Below are 23,696 nucleotides of genomic sequence, written 5' to 3'. Positions count from 1 at the left end.
TTTAGGACATCCTTTAGCACCGAGACAGCGCTGGTGGAGATCACGGAGGCTATTAGAGAGTGCCTGGATGCGGGCGGCAGGGCGGCGCTGATTTTGTTGGACCTCTCTACCGCGTTAGACACGGTACCCCACCTCCAGCTTCTCTCCAGGCTGTCTGACATCGGCATTACTGATGTAGCCTTGTCCTGGTTCAGGTCCTTTTTGGACAACCGCTCCCAACAGGTGTGGATGCCCCATTTTTTTATGTCCTCCAGTCTAGTAGCACTGGGGTACCACAGGGGTCAACGCTGAGCCCCCTGCTCTTCAACATATACCTTACCCCTTTGATCTACCTGGCAGAGAAGCTGGGTGCCAAAATTATGGCTTACGCCGATGACACCCATCTTCTCTTCACCTGGAAGGGTGATGATCTCCAAACTGATGTGGCCCAGCATTGTTTGTCTTCTGTATTTGCTTGGTTGGCTCAGGCAAGCCTCAAATGCAATGAGGACAAATCTGAGATACTCCTCTATGGCCAATTCCCTCCTGCTTTCAGAGAATCTCTCTGGCCCGCAGGGATCCCATCCCCTAGTGGCGATTGTTGTGGCGCCAAGAACCTGGGAATCTGTTTCGGAGCCGACTTAAGCTTCCATGAACAGATTAAGCGTCTCTCAGGGACGTGCTTTGTGGTGCTCAAAGCCCTAAGGAGGTTCTTTCCCCTGCTCCCCCATTCCACCAGGGAGACTATGGCCAGGGCACTTATTCTGTCATGCCTGGATTATGCTAATACCCTATACATCGGCATCCCTGTGTACCTCCTGGGGAAGTTGCAGGTTATCCAGAATGCAGCTGTCAGGCTCCTGTTTAACATCTGTAGGAGAATGAGCGTTCGCAAGCAGCTCAATAACCTGCACTGGCTTCCTGTGGCGCAGCGAGTGTGCTTTAAAATCCTGACCCTGACTCACAAAGCACTCCACGGTCCATGCCCATCTTATATGAGCTCTAGGTTTGCGTTCTACTTTCCTAGTCGCTCTCTCAGCTCTGCCTCCCAAAGACGGCTGGTTATCCCCAGGTTTCGTCGAGCCCGACTTGGGGGACAATCTTTCGTGGTCAAGGCCACCACCATGTGGAATGCTCTGCCTGATTTTCTTCGACACACTAAAGAATTAGCCACCTTCAAAAAACTCCTCAAAACTCATCTGTTCAAGCAATCTGTGTAAACTCTCTGTCCTTTCTGTCACTGACCTCACTCCGCGCCAGGATACTCCTGAGTATTAGTGCGCGCTACAAATCCCTATATAACATAACATAACTACAATCTATCCAACGCATCTCAACTCTAATCTACCCCACTTTAATCTACCGCACTCCACTCCCATCTACCTTACTTCAGTCTACCCCATTCCACTCTAATCTACTCCACTCGACCAAAATCTACCCCACTCCACTTCATTCCAATCTACCCTACCTCATATACTCCTATCTACTCCACTCCACTCTACCCCACTGCAGTCTGCCCCACTCCAATCTACCTTACTCCAGTCTACACCATTCCACCCCAGTCTAATCTACCCCACTCTACCACACACTACCAACATCTATCCCACTCCAATCTACCCACCCCACTCCAATCTACCCACCCCACCCCACTCCAATCTACCTCACCCCATTCTACCCTACCCCACTTACCCCTATCTACTCCACTCCATCCCACTGCACTCTACCCCAACCCACTCCATGCTAAACTACCCCACTCTATCATCCCTCTTCAATCTCCCCCATTTCAATCTACCCTACTCTATTCCAATCTACTCTACTCTATTCCAATCTACTCCACTCTGACCCTAATTTACCCCACTCCACTCTACCCCATGCCAAACTACCCCACTCCAGTCATTGCTCTTCAATTTCCCCCACTCCAATTCACCCAGCACCAACCTACCCCACTCTATTTCAATCTACCCTACTCTAATCTACCTCACCTCACTCCTCTCCTCCCCAATCTATCACACTCCAATGTCGACACCACTAACCTGCACCAAACTCCACTTGGCCTCTGGCGCTGTAGGGGTTGTCTAGTGTAGGCTGTTGTCTGAAGAGTGAATTTTTCCAGTGGAACGAACTTTACTTGGAAAAACCTCATACTTTGCTAGTATGCCTTTGGTTGGATTATCGCTTTGGTTGGATTGTGGGTGGTGGATAGTCCCAAATAAGGGTCCTCCGAATGTGTGTTTGTGCTATTCCTGTTGAGTCCAGTGTCCTGGCTCAGCAAACCGCAAAGGAACGCTCTGTGATGCGGCCTAGTGGTGTCCAATACAGAAAGCCGTTCAAGTCTTTTTGACGTTTTAAGATTTTATAGTTTTCTCTTGGCTAAAATGTGATACTAGCAAGAAACCATGCACCAGCCCCTTATTCAAGGTTGGAGGACTGAGGAGTACATTAAGGAAGTTCAAAGGCACTAAAGCCATATTAGCAAAACTTAAGGGGGTGTGTTTACAGCATCCAAGCTACATAATGAGGAAACTATCCCACCCAGGCAGGGGCTGGCTGAGTGGTCAGAAGAGGCTGGTGGGTGCACTAGAATAATTTTTCTCTTTACTGTCAACATTGCATTGTAAAATACATTTTCCAATTAATTCATCTAAACTACTTAATAATTTTAAAACTGTTCTGACGAGTTTCCGAGCTTCTAAAGTATTCCATCAGAAAAATGCAACACCCGCAACACTAACTGCAAGGCGAAACATGTTTTTGCCATGGTAGAAATATTATCTATTGCACTGTGCACCCAAAGCCATTATATCATATTTGCCAGGAAGTATCAAATTCCTTTCAAATCCTGTGCGTGTCAGTGCACATCATAATTCATGTGCCAGAACATTTCCCAAAAATCAAGATATCTGGCATCATATTTGGGAGCCATGCAACCATGATCTGTCACCCCCACGCCCCTCCCCCCCCCACCAGAATACCGCACCTAAGTGGATACTCCTCCCCCACCACGTAGAGTTACAACAAATTTCAAAAGTTGTGATGGGGATGCGTTTAACTTTGTGTTGGGATCTACTCTCATCTACATTTGAAACCGACCATGAAAATAATGGCATATTTCAGAAGTGACTTTCACAGTGCCTTTCAGAGCCTATGGCTTTTTAGCAAGCATTATTGAGCATTTGGTTTTTAGTTTAAAATGCACTATTTGTTGGGGAGAACATCTTCAACACCTCTCGGAGGAAAGTGGGCCTGCTTGCTGCAATGTCACTTTGGGCTGTGTCGAATCGGATAGAAAGGACTGCCAGTAGGGATAGGTAGTGGTGTAGTTGGTGTGAAGTAGAGGGTGCTTTGGCGGGAGTTGGTGCTACTTATGGATAAAGTGGGTGATGGCGCTTCCAAATGAAGCTTTTTTGGACATTTGTACGATTTATTTTTTAAACCAATTAATCACTGCTTGGCCCTTAAGTCTATCGTTTGGCCACTTTTAAGTCTTAGGAGAACAAGCAGGTATTGATGGCAGTAAGTAAGCCAAGCATGATTATGCCAATGATAACACTGCAAACAAATAATTACTTACAATTAAAAATAGCGTCCCCTGTTGTAACTGTTAGAAATTCTAGTGAGATCCTCCCAGTGAGAGGCGATGATTACAGGTAGTACATGCATAACATAGAATGTAGTAGGACATTTAATTTTTTAGGTCTCGCCTACGCAGCATGCATGCGCTACATAGGAGGAGACCTTTAGGAATCGATTTGCCTTTTCTGCCAAAAAAGTGCTCTCTTTGCATTGCTTTTAATGGCAACGCGTGCACGTTCGGCGATTCTCTTGCAGGAGTGAGCTTTGAAACCATCTGTTTGTAATTAACTTTCAAACAGATGGTTCCCTCTGCTCGCTCCCGCAAGGGAAACAGGTGCAGGCCCCCACCTCTCTCCCCTCCCCCTGTTGCCTCCTCCTCTCCTCGTCAAACTTGCTTTTTAAATTTTTTTGGTTTCACAAATGTAACACTGATCCTTTCCTTGTCGCGCCTCTTTCCTTCTCATAGCAGCCCCTTGATCTCCCAGCAGTACGGCCTCCCAGGTAGGCGACCTCCCCCGGCACGCGGGCCTGTAATCTCCAAGCAGCGTGGCGCGCGCCTCATCAGCCAGCCCTGTGATCGCCTTGTGACTCACCCTCGTGTTGTCAGCTCCGAGATCTCCTCCTCGTGCTCCAGCAACTGCTTACGGCACAGGTTTAGCTCCATCGGTTAAATCACACGGACAAGAACAGTGTCCCCTTGGTAACAATTGGGCTTCTAACAGCTGCAAGCGCCTCGACAAACAGTCTGGCATTTAGCAAACACTTCAGATCACAGCGACGCACGCTTTGTGCGCAGTGTCCTAGAATGGGACAGGTCGCATCAGGTATGTAGGCGAGTCTCTAGAATAAAAGCGAGTGCTAAGCAAAAATAGGACATTAAAAATCTTAAATAGCAGCTGCTCGGGTGATTTGTTTCAGGACTTGTATGCGGTTCTTAAAACAGGCTTCAGTCGCAGACAGCGTCTTGGCAATCGTACTGTTTGTTGCAAAACACAGCCACCCTGTTTGTTTTCCCTTGAATCATGCCTTCTTCCACCTCCCCGGTTGCCATGCCAATGGATTCTTCCCCCCCATCCCCCAGGGTGTTCAGGCAGCCAGCGAGTGCCTGTACATTCTGTGTTCGAGGCAAACATCACACACCTCTGTGGGTAGGGGGCATCCATGTGTGTGCGTGGGTGGGGCTGCTGCAGAATAAAGACCGAACTTGGTCAACACCTGTCAAGGAGACACCCCCTTCCCCCACACAGCGTGCTGCATGTGGTGTTCTCCCAAGTCATGTTCAGTAGCATATATAATTAGTCATGCAGTACGACAAAGGCCAGATCTACGCATGCAGTTGCCAAGTGATCACGCAACCTACTGAAATGCACGGATGGTTCCCAACTCTTCATTTTAGGGTCAGTCATGCCATCTAGGCACCTTAAAGCTTTGCTGCAAAACGTACAGCCCTCACTCGCATTTCAAGGTTCGCTTCCCTTCTCAAAAGTACAAATTAAAACTATCAATGCAAGGCCTTTGTCGATTTTTTTTTTTGTTTTTTTTTTTTTGGGAGGCAGCAGCTCATACATTTTGGGAGTTTCCATGTTTAATTTTAGCCATTTCTCTTTAGTGATTTTACCTTAAGGAAGGTTTCAACTGTTCTTTTTTAGGCAATTGTTCAAGTACCAGGATTACTGTCCTCCACAAACATAGGTTACCCCTCCACACCACTTTCAGAATCCTGGCACAATTGCAAAAAGTTTTCAGAGACAAAGGAAGTTCCAGGAAGGACTCCCACACTGTACATCATTCACTTCAAGGCCTCTGTCCCCATCACTTTTTCTGTAGTTTTATACTGAGTGAACTTTTTGATACCGACCAAATGTAGAAACAGTTTTGTACCCCGACACTTCCGGACTCGACACTGGATGGAGGAATTATGAAGAGCTATTGAACCTAGAAGAGATTTGACAGTGCAGAAGTGCCAGGTTTGCCACTGTGCAGCACAGCATCATCCTCTAGAGGGTTGCTTACATATCTGTCATAACAAAATCAGATTTCTCTTGATTATTTTCCTCACTAACAAATATCTTTCTAAAACGAAACTAGTGAATCTCGAGCCCAACCAACAACACAAGCTGCAAGTCACAAGGCTCACTCCAATCACTTGTCTTGTTCTAAGGTTACAGTCACCCCCAATGTAAATTATTGCATACCTCGGTATTCTTTAACACCTATCGGCTTGTATCTGTTTATGTGCATCGGCAAACACACACGTGATAGATTATATATATATATATATATATATATATATATATATATATATACACACACACACACACATACTTTGGAAACAGGAGCTTTAATCACGAATACAACAGCATGGCAGCAGGTAAATCCTAACATGTTTCAGCTTGCGTGAAGCCTTGGTCACAGGTGAGCCATATGGATCATTTGAGGGCTTGACCTTAATGATGCCCCCCTTATCCAAGACTGCGACGTCACTTTGCAGTCCCGAAATACTCCAAAGTCCATAATGCACTAGGAAGTTATTTCAATGTTGTGATGATTCAGTCAGCAAGTCCGTTTTCCAAAGTGTGTGGTTTTTTTCAGGGAAATTGCAGGCTCTACGATCAATTATTTTCACTTCACACGTGCACAAAACTGGCCCAAAGTTATCTTGCTGCCATAATTCATGCCATACCTCAGCGTCTGCTTTTCAAAGTCTGTCCTGAACAGACCCGTGTCTGTTCGTATCCCCTTGCTCTGCTGCACCTTTTTCCTCGGTTGAGCCTTTCATACCTTTTGCTGTGAAAAGCAGACGCTGAGGTATGGCATGAATTATGGCAGCAAGATAACTTTGGGCCGGTTTTGTGCACGTGTGAAGTGAGAATAATTGATCGTAGAGCCTGCAATTTCCCCGAAAAAAACAAACACTTTGGAAAACAGAATTGCTGACTGAATCACAACATTGAAATAACTGAAATTCGAGGTATCAATTCGTGCTTGTAATGCTGCAGCCACGGGAGGGCTATTATTAGGCCTGAATTGGACTGTGACTTTACAGCGGAGTGCGTAGAATTGTCGCACTGCTCCCCGGATTCGCCTGCCACAGAGGCTGCAGAAGGCTTTGGCATAACAGGTGGGTTGTTTTGGTCCAAGGGAATCGACACTGGGTCCTGGTAGCCTTTACTGTCATCCGCCCAGATGGATGCTGGATCCTGCAGTCCTGGAATATCCACCAATGGGGAGGCAGCACTCGCTATTAAAAACAGGACTGTTGCTGGCACCAGTGCAGTATGTTAGCATCTGTAGATATATCTATAGATATATCACCGAAACGCGTCATGCTAAATACAGAGTAAACTCACCTGTTTATGAGCCGTTGGGTCCCCTGTTGTGTCTTTAAGGAGACGACGTGTGTTGGATGTTTGTTGCGCAGCCACTGCGCAAGGAGGGGGACCCGCCCTAACGAAACGAGCACGCCAGTGGCAACAGGAGGTAAAATTTGAGGTTTCGATTCGTGCTTGTAACGCTGCGGCCACGGGAGGGCCATTATTCGGCCTGAATTAGACTGTGACTTTATGGGGTAGTGGTAGCATTGTCTCGCTGCTTCCTGGATTCACCCGGTATTGAGGCTGCAGAAGGCTTTGGAAGTCCAAGAGAATAGACACTGGGTCCTGGTATCCTTTCCTGTCATCCACCCAGATGGATGCTGGATCCTGCAGTCCTGGAATATCCACCAATGGAGAGGCAGCACTCGCTATTAAAACAAGACTGTTGCTGGCACAAGTGCAGTATGATTGCATCGGAAGAAGGTATTCACTGAAACGTGTCATGCTAATTACAGAATAAATTCACCTGTTTGTGAGCCGTTGGGTCCCCGGTCGTGTCTTGAAGGAGACGAAGTGTGTTGGATATAGATATAGATATATATATAGATATAGATATATATATATAGATATAGATATATATATATATAGATATAGATATATATATATATATATATATCTATATATATATATCCCAAAATTTGAAGACACCACACTCGCCATGTGTTGAAATATTTATTGGCGAGGCAGCATCACCAAACCACCTCCGTAAGCATACAGTTCATAATCCTGCCATAATATCCATACGCGTTTCGGACGTCCTTCGCCCTTGTTCATTGGCTATAACCCAGACCGCCCCGCACCCGATGGAGGTAGAGATCTTGCTGTCAGTTGGCAGTCCGTGACACGCACGGAGAGACAGAGTTACTTCAACGGCGTCTCCAAGCCTCACCAACAGAGGATCTGAGAGGTTGGAAGTGCAGGGGCAGGAATTCACGATCTTCCAACACAGTGTTACAAACTCAAGCCTACCACTCTCCAAACTCAGTCACTCACCGTGAGTAAGAAGAAAAAATCCGACTGTGTGGGAGCATTCGTCCACATTGAGAACCAACTGCATGATGGGATCTGCAGTCCGCATAGCATGAATTGGCCGAGTGCTCTTTAACGAGATGTGGTGCAGGTGAGCCCTACGCTACTTTAGAAGGAGGGGCATAATCAATAAAAGAAAGAAGGAAAAAGAAAAAACTTTGAGATTGCAACAACGGAGGCATCTGATGAGGCAACCGCCGAAACGCATCATGCCAATACAAAATAAAGAGTTCCTCTGAAACCCTGCCGTGTCCCCTCATCCTTTTCAACAGAGAAGGGTAGCTGTGGATATATATATCTATATATATATCTATAGATATATATATAGATATATATATAGATATATAGATGTATATATAATTCCCAAAATTTGAAGACGCCACACTCGCCATGTGTTGAAATATTTATTGGCGAGGCAGCATCACCAAACCACCTCCGTAAGCATACAGTTCATAATCCTGCCATAATATCCATACGCGTTTCGGACGTCCTTCGCCCTTGTTCACTGGAATGGCTGACATGGGGTAGTGGCAACATGTAATGGTCCTCAATCACAACAATTTAAAGGTGTCATAGTGCATTGTGGTAAAGCGAGTCTTGTTGTTTAATCCTTCCCATAGTGGGTGTCACTACAAAAGTCTCTTTCATCACATATAAAATCCAAAATGAGTTACTGCGTTGCTTACGAGATTGCTGTTGTGCTGTGAATGTCCTCTGCCAAAAATACGTCGATCCCATTGCACCGTATTAGTGACTGCGCGCGACCCGCACATCCGCGGTGGTGCATCCTCGCGACCTGGGAAGGCCGCTGTTTAATGCATACACGAAAGATTCCCAAAATTGAAGACGCCACACTCTGCGTGTGTTGAAATACTTATTGGCGAGGCAGCATCACCAAACCACCTCCGTAAGCACACAGTTCATAATTCTGCCATAATATCCATATGCGTAGTGACACCCACTATGAGAAGGATAAAATAAGACTCGCTTTACCACAATGCACTATGATGACACGCCCACAGTGGCAGTATTTAAATTGTTGTGAGAACCATTACATGTTGCCACTGCCCCATGTCAGCCATTCCAGTGAACAAGGGCGAAGGACACCCAAAACGTGTATGGATATTATGGCAGTATTATGAACTGTGTGCTTACGGAGGTGGTTTGGTGATGCTGCCAAATAAAGGTTTGAAACCTGATGCGTGTGTGGAGTGCGTCTCTAAGATCCAAGGCACCTTTGGAAATATATATATATATTTATGTATTATGTAATATACTATGTATTATGATATATATAAACACCAGAGAGCTTACAGGCAACGCAGAACATAGCTTCAAGATTCTGAAGTCCTAGGAATCTGCCAGAGTAACACTTAGAAAACCCCACTTATTCTCATTTCAACAAGCATTAGCTTAGCCAATAGGTCTCGCCTTTGAGACCTTATAAGTGTTTAGCCATGCAACGGTTGATGGTGTTGCACCAAGGATCTTGTGCTGCCTAACTAAATACTTATAAGGTTCCAAAAGCGAGACCTATTGGCTATGCCAATGCTTGTTGGAAATGTCAGTGTGCGGCATTATGGAGTACCATTCCACATCAATGTGGATTCTCCTTACAGAAACAAGCAGACATTCCGACCCCTCAATGGATGGTAGGCTTATGCACAGCAAATATACGTGTGACGGTTATTAAGCTGCAGAACCAATTAATTTGACATGCAAGTAATATCTTTTTATTACAGTTCTTTAACTCATAGAATCACCTATTCTGCAGGAATATGTTATAGAACAGTCTTTTAAAGTATTTAATAATAATACTGGAGCATCTTTTGCTAAGGATGTTTGACATGTTTAACTCATCCATGTAATGAGTACTGGTTAAGTGAACATCAGAGAAATTAATGAAACTTTCCTAAACAATTTTCTCAAATCCCCTGGTTCCTCTTTAATGTGTGAATGGCTTCAAAACCAAAACTGCAGGGATTTCCTATGTGCAATGAAAGCAGCATGTTGTCACTTCTCATGTTTTTCGCACTGGAATATCAGCCAAGACTAGTACAGTTGCTGATTTCTTGCTTGTAGACTGCTGCCTTTGATAGCTGCCAAGGGACTATTGATCATTTGTAAGCAAAATGGCTAAGTGCAGTTAGAAAAATCTTCATTTGGTACATTATCATGTGTGGCTCTGGAAGCTGACAGGAAAGTACAAATCTTATGTACTGTGGGATGAATGATATACAAATGTAGTGTTCTCTTATGTAATCGTGCTAGGCTCAGTTTGAGTATTACATTGTCTGTCGGGAAAGAAAATTCAACAGAGCCGAAAATATTGGAACCAAACTAAAGTAGTGCCAAAAGTAATAGTTACTTTAACAGCAAAGTCCCAAAATGACGCAAGGAATCTCACATTGGCAAACCTTCTCTTGTGTTCGAAAAAGGCACACACTACTAATAATAACCTCGATATTAAAAAGTTGACATAATTTTTGTAATCAATTATGAGCACAGCTAAGTTAATTCTCTCTATGTCCTGGATATGAAGAGCCATAATAGCAACCCATGATGTAACATGTAACATCCAATCATAATGATCTCATGCCTTTAATTTTAAAACATTAAATGCATTTTTTTCTTTTTAAAAAGTCTTGCATTCTTGTAAAGGTACTTTGTGCCTCCAAGCATATCATAGAACAGAGGTAAACACACTTGAATATATCTTAAAACTTTAGGAGCCCAATTATTATATCCGGGCGCTTCCAATGCTAATAAATGCGCCTTTCAGCCTAGATGATGGTTCTCTGTGTGGCTGTTTCTTGAAAATCAAAGTTGATGGGCCCATGCCAGAGCAAGGAAGATAATCGCTGAATGCTAACATGCCTCAACACATTTCAAAAGCAGTACTTTAGATAGAAGACACGTGTCTTTTTCAAAATGTTTTTTACCAGAGGCACCTTTTCAAGAAATCTGGATGCGACACATTTTTGTTGATGGGAAACGCAGTTCCTGAAGCAGTGACTTATTTTTAGTACATGTATCTGAAAGAAACAGGTTAGTATTAGATTCCTTACCTTAGAATATCCCCAGGCGTCAGTCTGGATCCGGAAACTTTTGCGTAGCAGTACCCCTGCGCGTCGGTAGGCGTCGTCTGCAGGCGTCCCCTGCGGCTCCGCGTCGTCGGCGTCGTGCGCCGTGATGACGTCGCTGGAGTATATAGACGCCGCCTCCGCGCGCTGACGTCAGTTCTTCTTTTTTCCGCGCCAGTTAGCGCAGATCCGAAGAGCAGTACTCCGGTCTTTTGACCAAGTGTTTGTAAAACTTAATCTTTCTACGGTGCCGGTAGGATGCCTGGGTTTAAGAGCTGCGACGAGTGCGACCGCATGATGTCGGTCACCGACCACCATCGACTCTGCCTCCGGTGTCTGGGCGCGGACCACGACGTGGAGTCCTGCGTCGACTGTCGGGCCTTGACTGGAAAAGCTAGGCGGGAGCGGTCCCGCAAGCTTCTCGAGCTCCGGGTGTCGGCCCCGCGTCGAGAGCGGTCCCGGTCCGGTCGGAGGTCGAGGGAGCGGTCGAGGGAACGATCGCGGAGCCGCCATGGGCGCTCCGGGAGTCGCCACCATTCCTCCGGCTCGTCAGGTAAGCACAAGAAGTCGGGGCGTCGCCATCGCACCCCCGACTCCCCCCGACGCCCGCGTACTGCGGCCGGGGGCTCGGGTGACCCCACCCCCGCGGCCCCGCGTGGGTCGCCGACGCCGTCTACCCCATACCCGTCGGTCCCTGGGGAAGGCGCGTCGCGTGAGGAGATCGAGGCCTTCCTCATTGCTATGAGGGCGAGGTCTTCTCCGGCGGGGCCTTCGGCGCCTGCGGGCCCGTCGGTCCCGTCTGGGGGCCCGAGCGGTTCGGGTGCTCCTGCCCCGGCGCCGCCGGCGGCTCCGGCCCCGGCGCCGCTGGTTCCCCCTGGTTCGTCGCCGGCTGGTCTCCCGGCCTCTCCGGCGTCGGTTCCTGTGGGCCAACCCGTGGTACCGCCCCCGCGTGGTGCAGCGACTCCGCCGTCGGCTCCGGCCGGCGTCGGGTCCCCGGCACCGACGCCGCGCGGCGCCACCCCCCTTTCCTCCCCGACTCCGAACGCGGAGTCGGACCGGCGTTGGCCGACGCCGGATTCGACGCCGATGGGGCCCGTTGACCCCGACGTCTATATCGTCGACCCAGAATATGGGTATGATGACGATGAGTATGGAGAGGGTTGGGAGGGGTCTGAGGACCCTCTATCCCGTGCCTGCCAGTATGATGTGGACTGGGTAGGTGATCTGGGTGATGCCAGTGGCCTGGACGAGTCGCCCAACCCTGGGTTTGTCTCTCCGTCCCCTGTGGCGTCTGAGGCAGGTGCTGCCTATTCGGTGGTCCTGATGAGGGCTGCCAAGGCCTTGCACCTTGAGCTCCCCGTCGCGAAGGTCAAGCCGAACATTCTGACCGAAGTGTTTAAACCGCAGTCATGCCCCCAGGAGCCTCTGCTGCCGTTTAATGAGGCCCTGTCGGATGTCCTTTTGGGCACCTGGTCCAGGCCCGCTTCTGGTGCGCCGGTTGACCGGAATGTCGCGAGGCGTCACCGTCCATGCTCGGACGACCCTGCCTTTTTGTCCACCCATCCCTGCCCGGAGAGTCTGGTGATCCAGGCCTCCACTTCGCAGTCCGCATTTCCGTCGGCTCCGCCCGATAGGGAATCAAAGCGGTATGACCAGTTTGGTAAAAAGGTCTTTTCCTCTTTGAGCGCTGGACTGCGGTCTTGTAATACCGCGTGCCTCTTGGGCCGCTACACCCACTCCCTGTGGGATACGGTCGAGGAGTGTCTGCCGCAATGTCCCCAGGAGGTGCGGGACAAGCTCACACGGGCCTTAGTTGAAGGCCGGGATGCGGCGCGGTACTCGATCCGTTGTGGTCTCGACACGACCGACTCACTGGGACGGGCGATGTCCACAACGGTGGCGATTCGTCGCCATGCTTGGCTGAGATCTGCCAACTTCTCGCCAGACGTCCAAAATTCACTCATGGACATGCCATTTGATGGCAGTCGCCTGTTTGGTGACAAAGCGGACCACGCGCTGGAGCGCTTCAAGGACTCCAGGGTCACGGCCAAGTCCTTGGGTCTTTCGACCCAGCGCCAGCAGACGGGTTCGTTTCGGCCCTTTCGTGGCCAAGGGAGGGTAGGTCCCACACGTGCTGCCAGCCACGCGACGCAGAACGCTCCCCAGCGCGGTGGCGGCCGTGGTTTCCGCCGTGGTGGCGGTAGAGGCCAGCGGCGTGGTCAGTCCACGCCTCCCTCCGCTGCTGCATCCAAGCCTTCCTAGTCCAAGCTTTCGGGCTCACGTGACGCCAGTGGGTGGCAGGGTTCGCCATCACCACTCCCGCTGGCGCGCGATAACATCGGACAGGTGGGTGCTGCAGCTTGTCCGAAGGGGCTATGCCCTCCCCTTCGAGTCCACTCCTCCAGCCATGCCACCGCAGAACCACCGTGTGTCGGGGGACCACTTGACGCTTCTGCAGGAGGAAGTTACGGCCCTCTTGGCCAAGGGGGCCATCGAGCGCGTTCCTGGGCCAGAAGTAGGGTGTGGTTGCTACTCCCACTACTTTCTGGTACCCAAGAAGGACAAGGGAGGCCTGCGTCCTATCTTGGATCTACGGAACGTCAACGGCTTCCTCCGGAAGGAGAAGTTCAAGATGTTGACTTTGGCTCAGGTCTTGGCTGCTCTAGACCCACAAGACTGGATGGTAGCGTTGGACTTGCAGGATGCGTATTTTCACATCCCCGTCCTGCCGGCCCACCGGCGTTACCTGCGGTTCACGGTAGGCCACGAGCACTTTCAGTTTATCGTGCTCCCTTTCGGCCTTACCAGCGCCCCACGGGTGTTCACGAAAGTGATGGCGGTGGTCGCAGCTCATCTGCGCCGGTTAGGGGTTTCGGTCTTCCCCTACCTCGACGACTGGCTGTTGAAGGCGGGCTCGCCCCAGACAGTCGTCCACCACCTTCAGATGACGGCAGACCTCCTGCACGAGCTGGGGTTTTCCATCAATGTGCCGAAATCACACCTGTGTCCCTCTCAAAAGCTCCTTTTCATCGGAGCGGTTCTCGACTCGGCGCAGTTTCGGGTTTATCCTCCGGAACGGCGGGTCCGGGATATTCAGGCTCTGATTCCCATCTTTCAGCCATTATCCCGGGTTTCGGTCAGGTTGACGCTGCGGCTTCTGGGGCTGATGGCCTCCTGCATCCTTCTGGTGCATCACGCCAGATGGCGGATGCGGGCTCTGCAGTGGGACCTGAAGTTTCAGTGGGCCCAGCATCAGGGCAACCTATCCGACCATGTCCTGATCTCGGAGGGCACTGCGAGACAGTTGCAGTGGTGGCTTACGGACCGCGATTGGGTCAGGGGCAGATCCCTCTCCCTTCCCCAACCGGAGCACGTGGTTGTGACGGACGCGTCCCTCCAAGGCTGGGGTGGCCACTTGGGAGAGGCGGAGATCAGAGGCCTCTGGTCTCCGGCGGAGTCCCGGCTCCATATCAACATGTTGGAGCTGCGGGCGATTCGCCTAGCACTGAAGGCATTCCTCCCCTTTGTCAACGGGAGTGTAGTGCAGGTGTTCACGGACAACACCACCGCCATGTGGTACTGCAACAAACAGGGCGGTGTGGGGTCGTGGACCCTTTGCCAGGAGGCTCTGCGCCTCTGGCAATGGCTGGAACGTCAGGGCGTGACTCTGACGGTTCAACACCTGGCAGGTTCTCTGAACGCCAGGGCGGACGAACTCAGCCGTCGGTGCTCGGTGGATCACGAATGGCGTCTGAACTCGGATGTGGCGAGAGGCCTCTTTCAGCAATGGGGAGAGCCTTGGTTAGATCTATTCGCCACAGAAGAGAACGCGCAATGTCATCGGTTCTGCGCGTTGGAGTTTCCAAGACGGCACTCGCTCGGCGACGCCTTTCGGCGCGAGTGGAGTTGCGGTCTGTTGTACGCCTTTCCGCCTATACCACTTCTGCCCAGAGTGCTGAAGAAGATCAGGCGCGACCGGGCCCAAGTTATCCTTGTGGCTCCGGACTGGGCTCGAAGGTACTGGTATCCCGAGCTACTCAGCATGACAGTCGGTCCCTCGATCCGCCTGCCCCTTCAGGAGGACCTTCTGTCGCAGCAGCAGGGGACGGTCCTCCACCCGAACCTGTCCAGTCTCCACCTCCATGCGTGGAGATTGAGCGGCGACAGTTGAGGCCATTTGACTTGCCTCCTGAAGTCTGTGATGTCATTCTGGCAGCCAGGCGTCCCTCCACAAAGTCGGTATACGCCTGCCGGTGGAACAGATTTGTGGCATGGTGCACAGCAAAGGCTGTGGATCCCCTTTCTGCCCCTCTGTCTGAGGTTCTCCTCTTCCTCCTTTCCCTTGCCCAGCGGGGCTCTGCTCTGGGCACTATCAAGGGCTATCTTTCTGCCCTTTCCGCCTTCTTGAGGCTACCTGATCAGCCATCTTTGTTCAAGTCCCCTATTGTGTTACGATTCTTGAAGGGCATCACGCACATGTATCCTCCAACTCCGTTCGTGATGCCTCAGTGGGACTTGAACCTGGTTTTGACTTTCCTGATGTGCGCTCCCTTTGAGCCCCTTCATTCCTGTCCTCTCCGTCTTCTCACCTTAAAGACGGCCTTCCTGGTAGCCATCACCTCTGCCAGGAGAGTGAGTGAGCTCCAGGCTCTTTCTATTCAACCTCCTTTCTTGTCTGTTCATCCTGATAAGGTGGTTCTTCGGACTAGACCTTCTTTCCTGCCCAAGGTAGTCTCTGCTTTTCACATTGGGCAGTCCATCACCTTGCCCTCCTTCTTCCCGCCTCCGCATCCTTCGAAGGATGAAGAGCGGCTCCATCGTCTGGACCCAAAACGTGCGCTTTCATTCTATATGGATCGCACACGCCAGTTCCGGGTGGATGACCAACTGTTTGTTGGCTACGTGGGTGAGAAGAAGGGAAGGGCGGTACAGAAACGGACCATCTCTCGGTGGGTCGTCCTGTGCATCAAAGCATGCTACTCTTTGGCTCGGAAGGAGCCTCCTGTTGGGCTGAGGGCCCATTCCACTCGGGCCACGGCGGCTACTACTGCCCTGGGCCGGGGAGTCCCTTTGCAGGACATTTGCCAGGCGGCCACGTGGGCCTCGCTGCACACCTTTGCGAGGCACTACTGCCTGGACAGTCAAGTCCGGAGGGATGGCTTCTTTGGCCGTTCGGTCCTCCAGGACTTTCTGGTGTAGGTTGTATTGGTTCGCAGACCCACCACCGGGGTTGGTATTGCTGGGGTATCTATTCTAAGGTAAGGAATCTAATACTAACCTGTTTCTTTCAGATGAACAAGTTACTTACCTTCGGTAACGATATATCTGTAAGAAACAGTAGTTAGTATTAGATTCCTTACCGCCCCTCCCATCCTCCCCGTTCTGCGAACTGATACCTAGGGTTAAGGACATCCCTTTCAGGGCCCTAGTTTTCAAATGGCACCAGTGTTGGTTCTCACATGGCTCTGCGTGTTCTGGCGCGGAAAAGCTGTGTGCAAAGAACTGACGTCGGCGCGCGGAGGCGGCGTCTATATACTCCAGCGACGTCATCACGGCGCACGACGCCGACGACGCGGAGCCGCAGGGGACGCCTGCAGACGACGCCTACCGACGCGCAGGGGTACTGCTACGCAAAAGTTTCCGGATCCAGACTGACGCCTGGGGATATTCTAAGGTAAGGAATCTAATACTAACTACTGTTTCTTACAGATATATCGTTACCGAAGGTAAGTAACTTGTTCGTTGTGCCATGTGTTTTAACTCCCGTTCATGAAAGCATTGCAAGTTCAGACAGATTTTCTCTGATTTAACTTCGTTTTCTGAGGTGTACTCTGTGTACTGAATATGTAATGTCCAACAGCAAAGTTGTTAAGTCCTCTCTGATGTTGCTGCCAGTGTTCCGTTTTGTGGTAAGTATGTAGTTAGGTGATCTTGCCTGCCTCAACGTAGATTAGCTTCTGCTGCAATATACCACGTCGTCTTGCTGTATACCCTGTAGCAGTAGAGGATCCATCTGTAACCTTAAACCTGTTTGATACTAGTCTGTGACATCTTCATTAGGGGAATTAGTTATCTAAATGCTTTTTCATAAACATACATTCTTTGTATTTCCCCATTGTAGTCACTGTGTTAACATAAGTCACAATCTTTTTTTTTTTTTTTGTCAGATAAGTCAAAATCCAAATGATTTAATTTTTACTTTGCATTGTAAGTTAACTTGTGCATTGTAAAGGAATAATGCGCAAACTAAGTCGGTTTGTTACTTCCTAGCAGAAAGCGATGCACACTGTGGGTTGAGGCGATTGCTAAAAGTCATGTCAATGGTACCAGGAAAATCCACCAATGTGGAATACGTAACAAATTTCCGCAGACACACCACAATTTACGTAATTGAACAGATATTGTATGACAAAATATTTTGAGCATACACTAGCTCTTTTTCATTCTTTATTGGTCCCCTTAATTAGTATTTAGTAATAAGGAACTAGCTTCGGATTCCGGAAGCTCCCTGTGTGGAAGTATTATTGTCTTCTGGTTTGTTAGAAGGCACTATGTTAGAGACAATAAATGTCTTTTGGGATTGTAGATAAATATCACATGGATTGGAATTGATTACTGCTGCACTCTTGGAGAATGTTAAATCAATAAAAACATTCCTGTGAAAGTATAAAACTAAGATGAGAGCCAGAATTAATGTAAAGGGAACTCCCTGTTTATCTGTAATTTCTCTTGAAAATTGATTATTTTGTAATTGTTTGAAAATAATGTAATTCTGCACCTGTCCCTCCACTCTTACCTGTAGTGCATATCTGTAATTTGTGACAAATGTAACCTTTGATAATGTACAATAAGGCTCAGTCAGTACTCTCGTCTCATCTCTAAAGTCTTTGGTTATTTTGGCAGACAAGAAGTCCGAAGCAAAGGGGAAGAAAAAAGAGCACCCATTAACCGCATCGCCGTTAGCGGTTTTCCCGCTGTGCGCTGTAATTTTCAAATTACCGCGTTACATGACGACCTCAGCTAGTCATCCGCGTACGGCAGGTTACGCTCATGACGAGCTGAGCTCGTCATCAGCATGGAAGCGGTTAAGTGGTGAGACTGTGTCCCGGTGCCTCATGACTGGTTAAGAACAGTCTGCAGAATGTCAGTACTTCTCATGTGATGATGAGACCATATATCATGAGCTGTACCTGAGAAACTGTTAACAGCTGACAAGGGAGTTGACACATTAGAGATCACATTATCTGCCAAACCCCCTTCCAAAATTCATGCACTTTAGGACATACACAAAGGTACCTCTGTAGACCACAATACCACTGTAGATCCATCTGTATAATTTTAATTTTGAATAAAGATACATGGGAATAAAACAGTCAGTTATAATGAATAAATAAGAGTTGTTTGTATAGCGCAAACAGTTACTCTGCAGGGTTCCTGGTGCTGCCAGTAAAAGATAAACTTTCCAAAAGTATCCATAGAATTAAGTTGTGGAAAACCGCCATGTTTTAGTTTTTGTCTGAACAGGGCTTAGATTATCCTACGTACTTTAGTAGGGAGATTGTTCCATTAGTTTGTAGCTAAAAAAGCAAATGCCCTGCCACCCTTCCTTTACCACTTGAACTTTGGAATGTGAAAGAAGCTGGAATTGGAAGAGCGAACATTTCTGGTCGTCATGGAGTGTTTAAACTTGGCTGTTTCAAAAAAAAAAGTGTCTATTTGTAAAAATCAAGGATTTGAGAAGAATGCATTTTAGCACTGGTAGGCAATTACATTATTTTAAGTAGATGGCTTACAAAGAATTGCAGGGAAGTTTCTTAACTAAACGAGCTGTCCTATTCTGAACTACCTGAAGGCCATTTTCTAGCTTTTTGGGGAATCCAAAATAGAGATCAGTGGCAAAGTCAATCCTTGCCGTTCTTAAACAATTTTCCTTTCATCTACTGGGAGCAGATCCAAGATGTTCCTGTGACTGAGCTAATTAGGGAAACATAACTCTCAAATGTTTGGATACCATTACTGGCAGCGGAGGGGGCTGTAATTCTACTGGCCACAAGTCCAAGGAAGAAGCATTGTTACTCTTCCCATATAACAGTATTTCTGACTAGTCTGTGTTACATTGCAGGTGGTTTTCTTTATTCACTGTGTGACCCTAGAAAAACCTTATTTGAATGTTTGTTCAGACTTGGTTGAAAGATTTTCCAAGGATAGAATAATCTGTGTCATCAGCATAGGGAATCATTTTGACCCCAAAGGATTCTATCAAGGTGGCCAATGGGGCCATATAAACATTGAATATTAAAGGTTTCTATGAAGATCGTTGTGTGACCCCATATTTAAGCTTCTTTTTTTCTGAACAGTATGTGTCAATTGCTCCAGCCTGTTTCCTATTAGAAAGGAAGAATTGTATCCATCTCAGAGCAGTGCCACATATTTCCATCTAAGCCAACTTTTGAAGTAATGGAATTTGGGGGACTTGGAGACATTGTTTAACACCGCAAATAAATTGAATAAAATAAGGGTGGCGTCTGTCATCTAGGACCATTTTAATTGACTCCAATACTTTAAAAACCACTGACTCTAGCAAAGGTAGAGTGAATCTTAGACAATACTGTATCCCAAATATAGGTCAGACCCATTCTAAATCGGATTCCAAAATAAGTTCAGTGCTTTATTTCTCTCTAGTCACCCATGGGGAAATTAAACATTTAGAGTCCACAAAAGGAACCAACCTTGATCCCATCAAGCTGCACAGCCTAACATAATTTGAATCAAATGAATCAGCTTTGTATATATGTTTCTGTATTTTACTCCTTTTTCTTTTCATTGCCTTTTCATCCAATAGTCTTGTCTATTTTTTCAATTCATTTTACTCAATTTCTGTTCCACATTCAAACAGGCGCAGGAGTCAACAATGGGTTCCGCATGCCATGCTTTATTATCCACATCCCAATGCATTTCGGGAACATACCTCATTGAAATTAAACATTTATACATGGTGGAGTTTTTAGTTCCATAAATACCTTTCATCATATCAGAAGAAACTTTGCCTCAAGATTATTTGATGAAATAAGTACATTCAAAACAGAACTTAAAGAACCTGTACGTTTATCATATTGTCTTTTACATTTTTTTTATGGAGACCATACTTTTACATTGAATCCAAAAAAGGATTAATTTCTTCTGGCGCAAGTTGTAATACAGAACATAGCACCACAAACATTAATTTTTTCAAAAACTATCTTCTTGTCATTAATTTTAACCTTACTATAATGCCGAAGATGACTCTTAGAAGATTGATCTAGAAGTGATTAAGTGCAAATAAAGGGACTGGAAATTAAGCTGATCCCGAAGGGCTCCTGTTCTAAAGCTGCTTTTTGTCGTTGATTTGGGGCATGATGGTCTTTAAATGATATGTATCTATCTGACCTTTTCTGTTTTTGGTAGCAAATTTTGTAATATTAAGAAATAGTTTCTTTTTGTCATTCAGATTTTAGATTTTGGGTTAGCCCGACAAACGGATGATGAAATGACAGGATATGTAGCAACAAGGTGGTACCGGGCTCCAGAAATCATGTTAAATTGGATGCACTACAATCAAACAGGTAACTCTAGAGGAAAATTTGCAGAAAATGTCACAGTTCCAATAACCAGTGTATTATGAAAGTGATCATGCTTCTTTTTTCTCTTCAGTTGACATTTGGTCTGTTGGGTGCATCATGGCAGAACTACTGAAAGGCAAGGCCCTTTTTCCAGGAAACGATTGTATCCTTCTGGTACTTTGCATTTTCAGAATATTAGAAAACAGTGAAAGGGCCACAGGAATAGGCAAGATGGGGTAGGCACTAGAAGTAATTGATTTTACTCTGCAAGTAAAAACAAAGCTGTATACATGGATCTTAAAAATAGATATGTGTTTAAAGAAATCAAGATAATGTGACATCTTTGGATCTTGGGATTACCAAACTATACTTCAAACTTAAGCCAGTAGTAGAGATGGTACAAAATAAGACAAAGGCATTCGCTCCCAGAAGCATTATCGTTGCAAAGAAGGATGCATTGTTTCAAGGTGACCCTGGTGAGAAAGTAAATGTGGTGTGAAAAAGTATGACGTAAAAAATAACGGTAAAGGGTACTGCAGAACGTCTGGCGTTTATTAGGAAAGCAAATAAAAGCAACAAAGGGTATCCTGGTTGAGGGGTAAATGTGTTGGTCAACATTTCACTCTTCAGTAACTAGATGGAAATTTGTATTTGTGGAAAAACCTATGTTCATTGGTCAGAAGACCGGAGATAGAGAATAAATCCATGAAGCATTCAAAAACGGAACATCAGTGTTTTTTAATTGGAAGGAGAAAATGCTGCCTTGAGATCATGTTATCAGAAACTTTTTTTATGCAAGAAGGTTATTAAGGTGATATTGTCTTTACTATAAATGTTATTTTAATGCTAAAGGAAAGAAAATATCTCCATTTTGCGTATGTCTATTTTTGATGGTATTTCATCTTAAAATCAATTTAACCCATCTTTAAAAGAAATGTTAATCGGTTAATCTAAATGCAGAGAGTGGGTGATGAAAGTGAGGTCAAGAGAAAGCAGTATTGTTCAGCAAACCACTTTTCAGCTATTCAAAGAATAATCAAGGTATTGAGAGGTGGACGGGAGGTCATGTGTAAAAACAAATCCTTGTGTCAGTCTTCTAGGAGGGGAACATGCCAGGACACTAAAGGAGCTAAGAAAATATTGACAGCCAAACAAAAAAACTGTTTAATAACTGACTGGAGAATGCATTAACTCAATGGTTGGATGTTTAAATTGATCCCGTCTAAGTGAAAAGAGGCTGACGCGTTGTCATGAGTTATAAATGTGGTTTCACAAGAGGCCGTGCCGCACCAAACCCGTCTAATTGGTCTCTTTGGGGTGTGGAATTGTTTAAAAAATGTACTTGTCCAGTGGACAAAATTGTGCAGCAAACTACTTGTCCTGTAAAGAAATCTGCTTGTCTTGCCTATTCCCTAAAACAATTAAATTGAGCGCCAAACGTGTAAGTTTGGTCTTAGAGAGTGCATTTTAGGCATCCCAGTGCTTGAAATATTGAAGCTGCCTCTTGAAAGAACAATGTAAACCAAGAGAAAGCATACAGGAATCAGAAATTACACTTTACCCGGTGCACAAATCAGCTGGAACCAAACCGGTATCTACAAAATATCTGAGACCCAGGCAGGAGTCAGAGGTGGATATGATTGTGATCTGTGACCATGTCTATATATGAGTGCCCTGAACAGTGAACCACGATTTTCCTAGTTCTCCTGGGAAGGGCAGAAGACAACTTCCTTTTTTTAGGGGATGGTTCTGCAGATTTCAGCTCACATAGATAAAAGAATAATTTATCAAAATGGGCGAGCTTTTCACTTGTACAAATTGGACACTACGACATTGTTATGAAAACTACTGCAGTCAATTTGGGGTGGAGGTACATTTAGGCCTCTGCTGTAGAAATTATCTCAACATTCCCAAAGGGAACACAGACCGTTCTTGAAGTATTATTGAGGTGTGGATGAGAGTCAATTGCGATACAGGTTGGCTGATCAGTAATATCTTCAACAAACCCAAATCCCAATGTGTTAGAGTATTAGATTATCATGCACTCTTGAAAGAGTTCACAGACTGACAATCCAAGAGGTCTTAAGTAGAGGCCAGGGGCTAACTGCCCAGCACCTGCTAGTTATATGGAACTGGCACACACAAAGTTCATGTTCTGAATTGCCTATCTAAAATAACTTGTCAGTGGATGATATTGAGACAAAGGAAGTACCATTGCTTCTCTTATGGATATGGTTAGTTTCAGCACCCTAAGGCACAAGCTGCAGAAATTTGTGCCAGTGAAAGTAAGCTGGTATGTGTATACTGTGACAGTGATTGACCGCAGTGATTGAAACCTTAATGTTCACTTTGGATGGTGGCATGCTTCTGCAGCAGACTTGGGACAGAAATGTAACCATGAAAAAAGCTGTAGTGTTAGGCTTTATGGACAACTCAGAGCTGCTTTCAGTAGGCCAGGAACAGAAGTGGTTAGCACTTGCTGAAACATTAATTTTCCAGTCATGACAGTCTGTCCTTAAATCATGATTTTATGAAAGAGTATTGTTGACAAACATTGTGTTCTAAAGATATTTCACAAAAATATTGCTGAATTGGGTCCACAATATTCAGATCACTCTCTGTGGGGGCAAAGAGTGGAAGGTTGCTTACATTTTGCTTCCATGTGGCAAAGTATTGCAATTCCCATTTCAGAGAAATGGCAGTTACATTTGTCCATTGATAAATGGGGCCCAAACGTGTTGTTAATCTGGAAAGGTCTGCTTTCGAGATCTGGAACCTCAAAGACTTGTATTTTTTAATATATTACACTGTGGTATAGACAGACTCCCAGGAAGAAACAAGAATAAGGCGACTGGCAGGAAAAATCTTGCAAAAAAGAACTCAAGGGCCTGATGACAAAAGCTAGAAGAATTAACTTTTGTTTTCAAAACTTTCCCCATCTTTTCAAATGGAGGCTTGAGAGTACTCTAGCAAATTGTGGGGGCATTTTAAAAGGGTCTTGGGTGCAGACACAGAGGATTTGGAACAGAAACATAAGCTTGATTCGTTTTTACTTTGTG

The 23,696-nt window shown here is 46.5% G+C and overlaps 1 protein-coding gene across 1 annotated transcript in view; it reads left to right on the top strand.

Moving 5' to 3' along the window:
• MAPK11 (mitogen-activated protein kinase 11) overlaps window positions 1-23,696 on the top strand; it is a 212,278-nt gene that overhangs the window by 139,430 nt on the left and 49,152 nt on the right. The window contains exons 7-8 of the mRNA XM_078679120.1: window positions 20,526-20,640; window positions 20,729-20,800. Coding sequence (XP_078535246.1) covers window positions 20,526-20,640; window positions 20,729-20,800 — 187 coding nt within the window. The remainder of the gene's footprint in view (window positions 1-20,525; window positions 20,641-20,728; window positions 20,801-23,696) is intronic.

Source organism: Lissotriton helveticus, chromosome 1_1, assembly GCF_964261635.1.
Source record: "Lissotriton helveticus chromosome 1_1, aLisHel1.1, whole genome shotgun sequence".
Taxonomy (NCBI): Eukaryota; Metazoa; Chordata; class Amphibia; order Caudata; family Salamandridae; genus Lissotriton; species Lissotriton helveticus.
The sequence above is the reverse complement of the archived record's forward strand: the minus strand, read 5'-3'. Positions and strand labels throughout refer to the sequence as shown.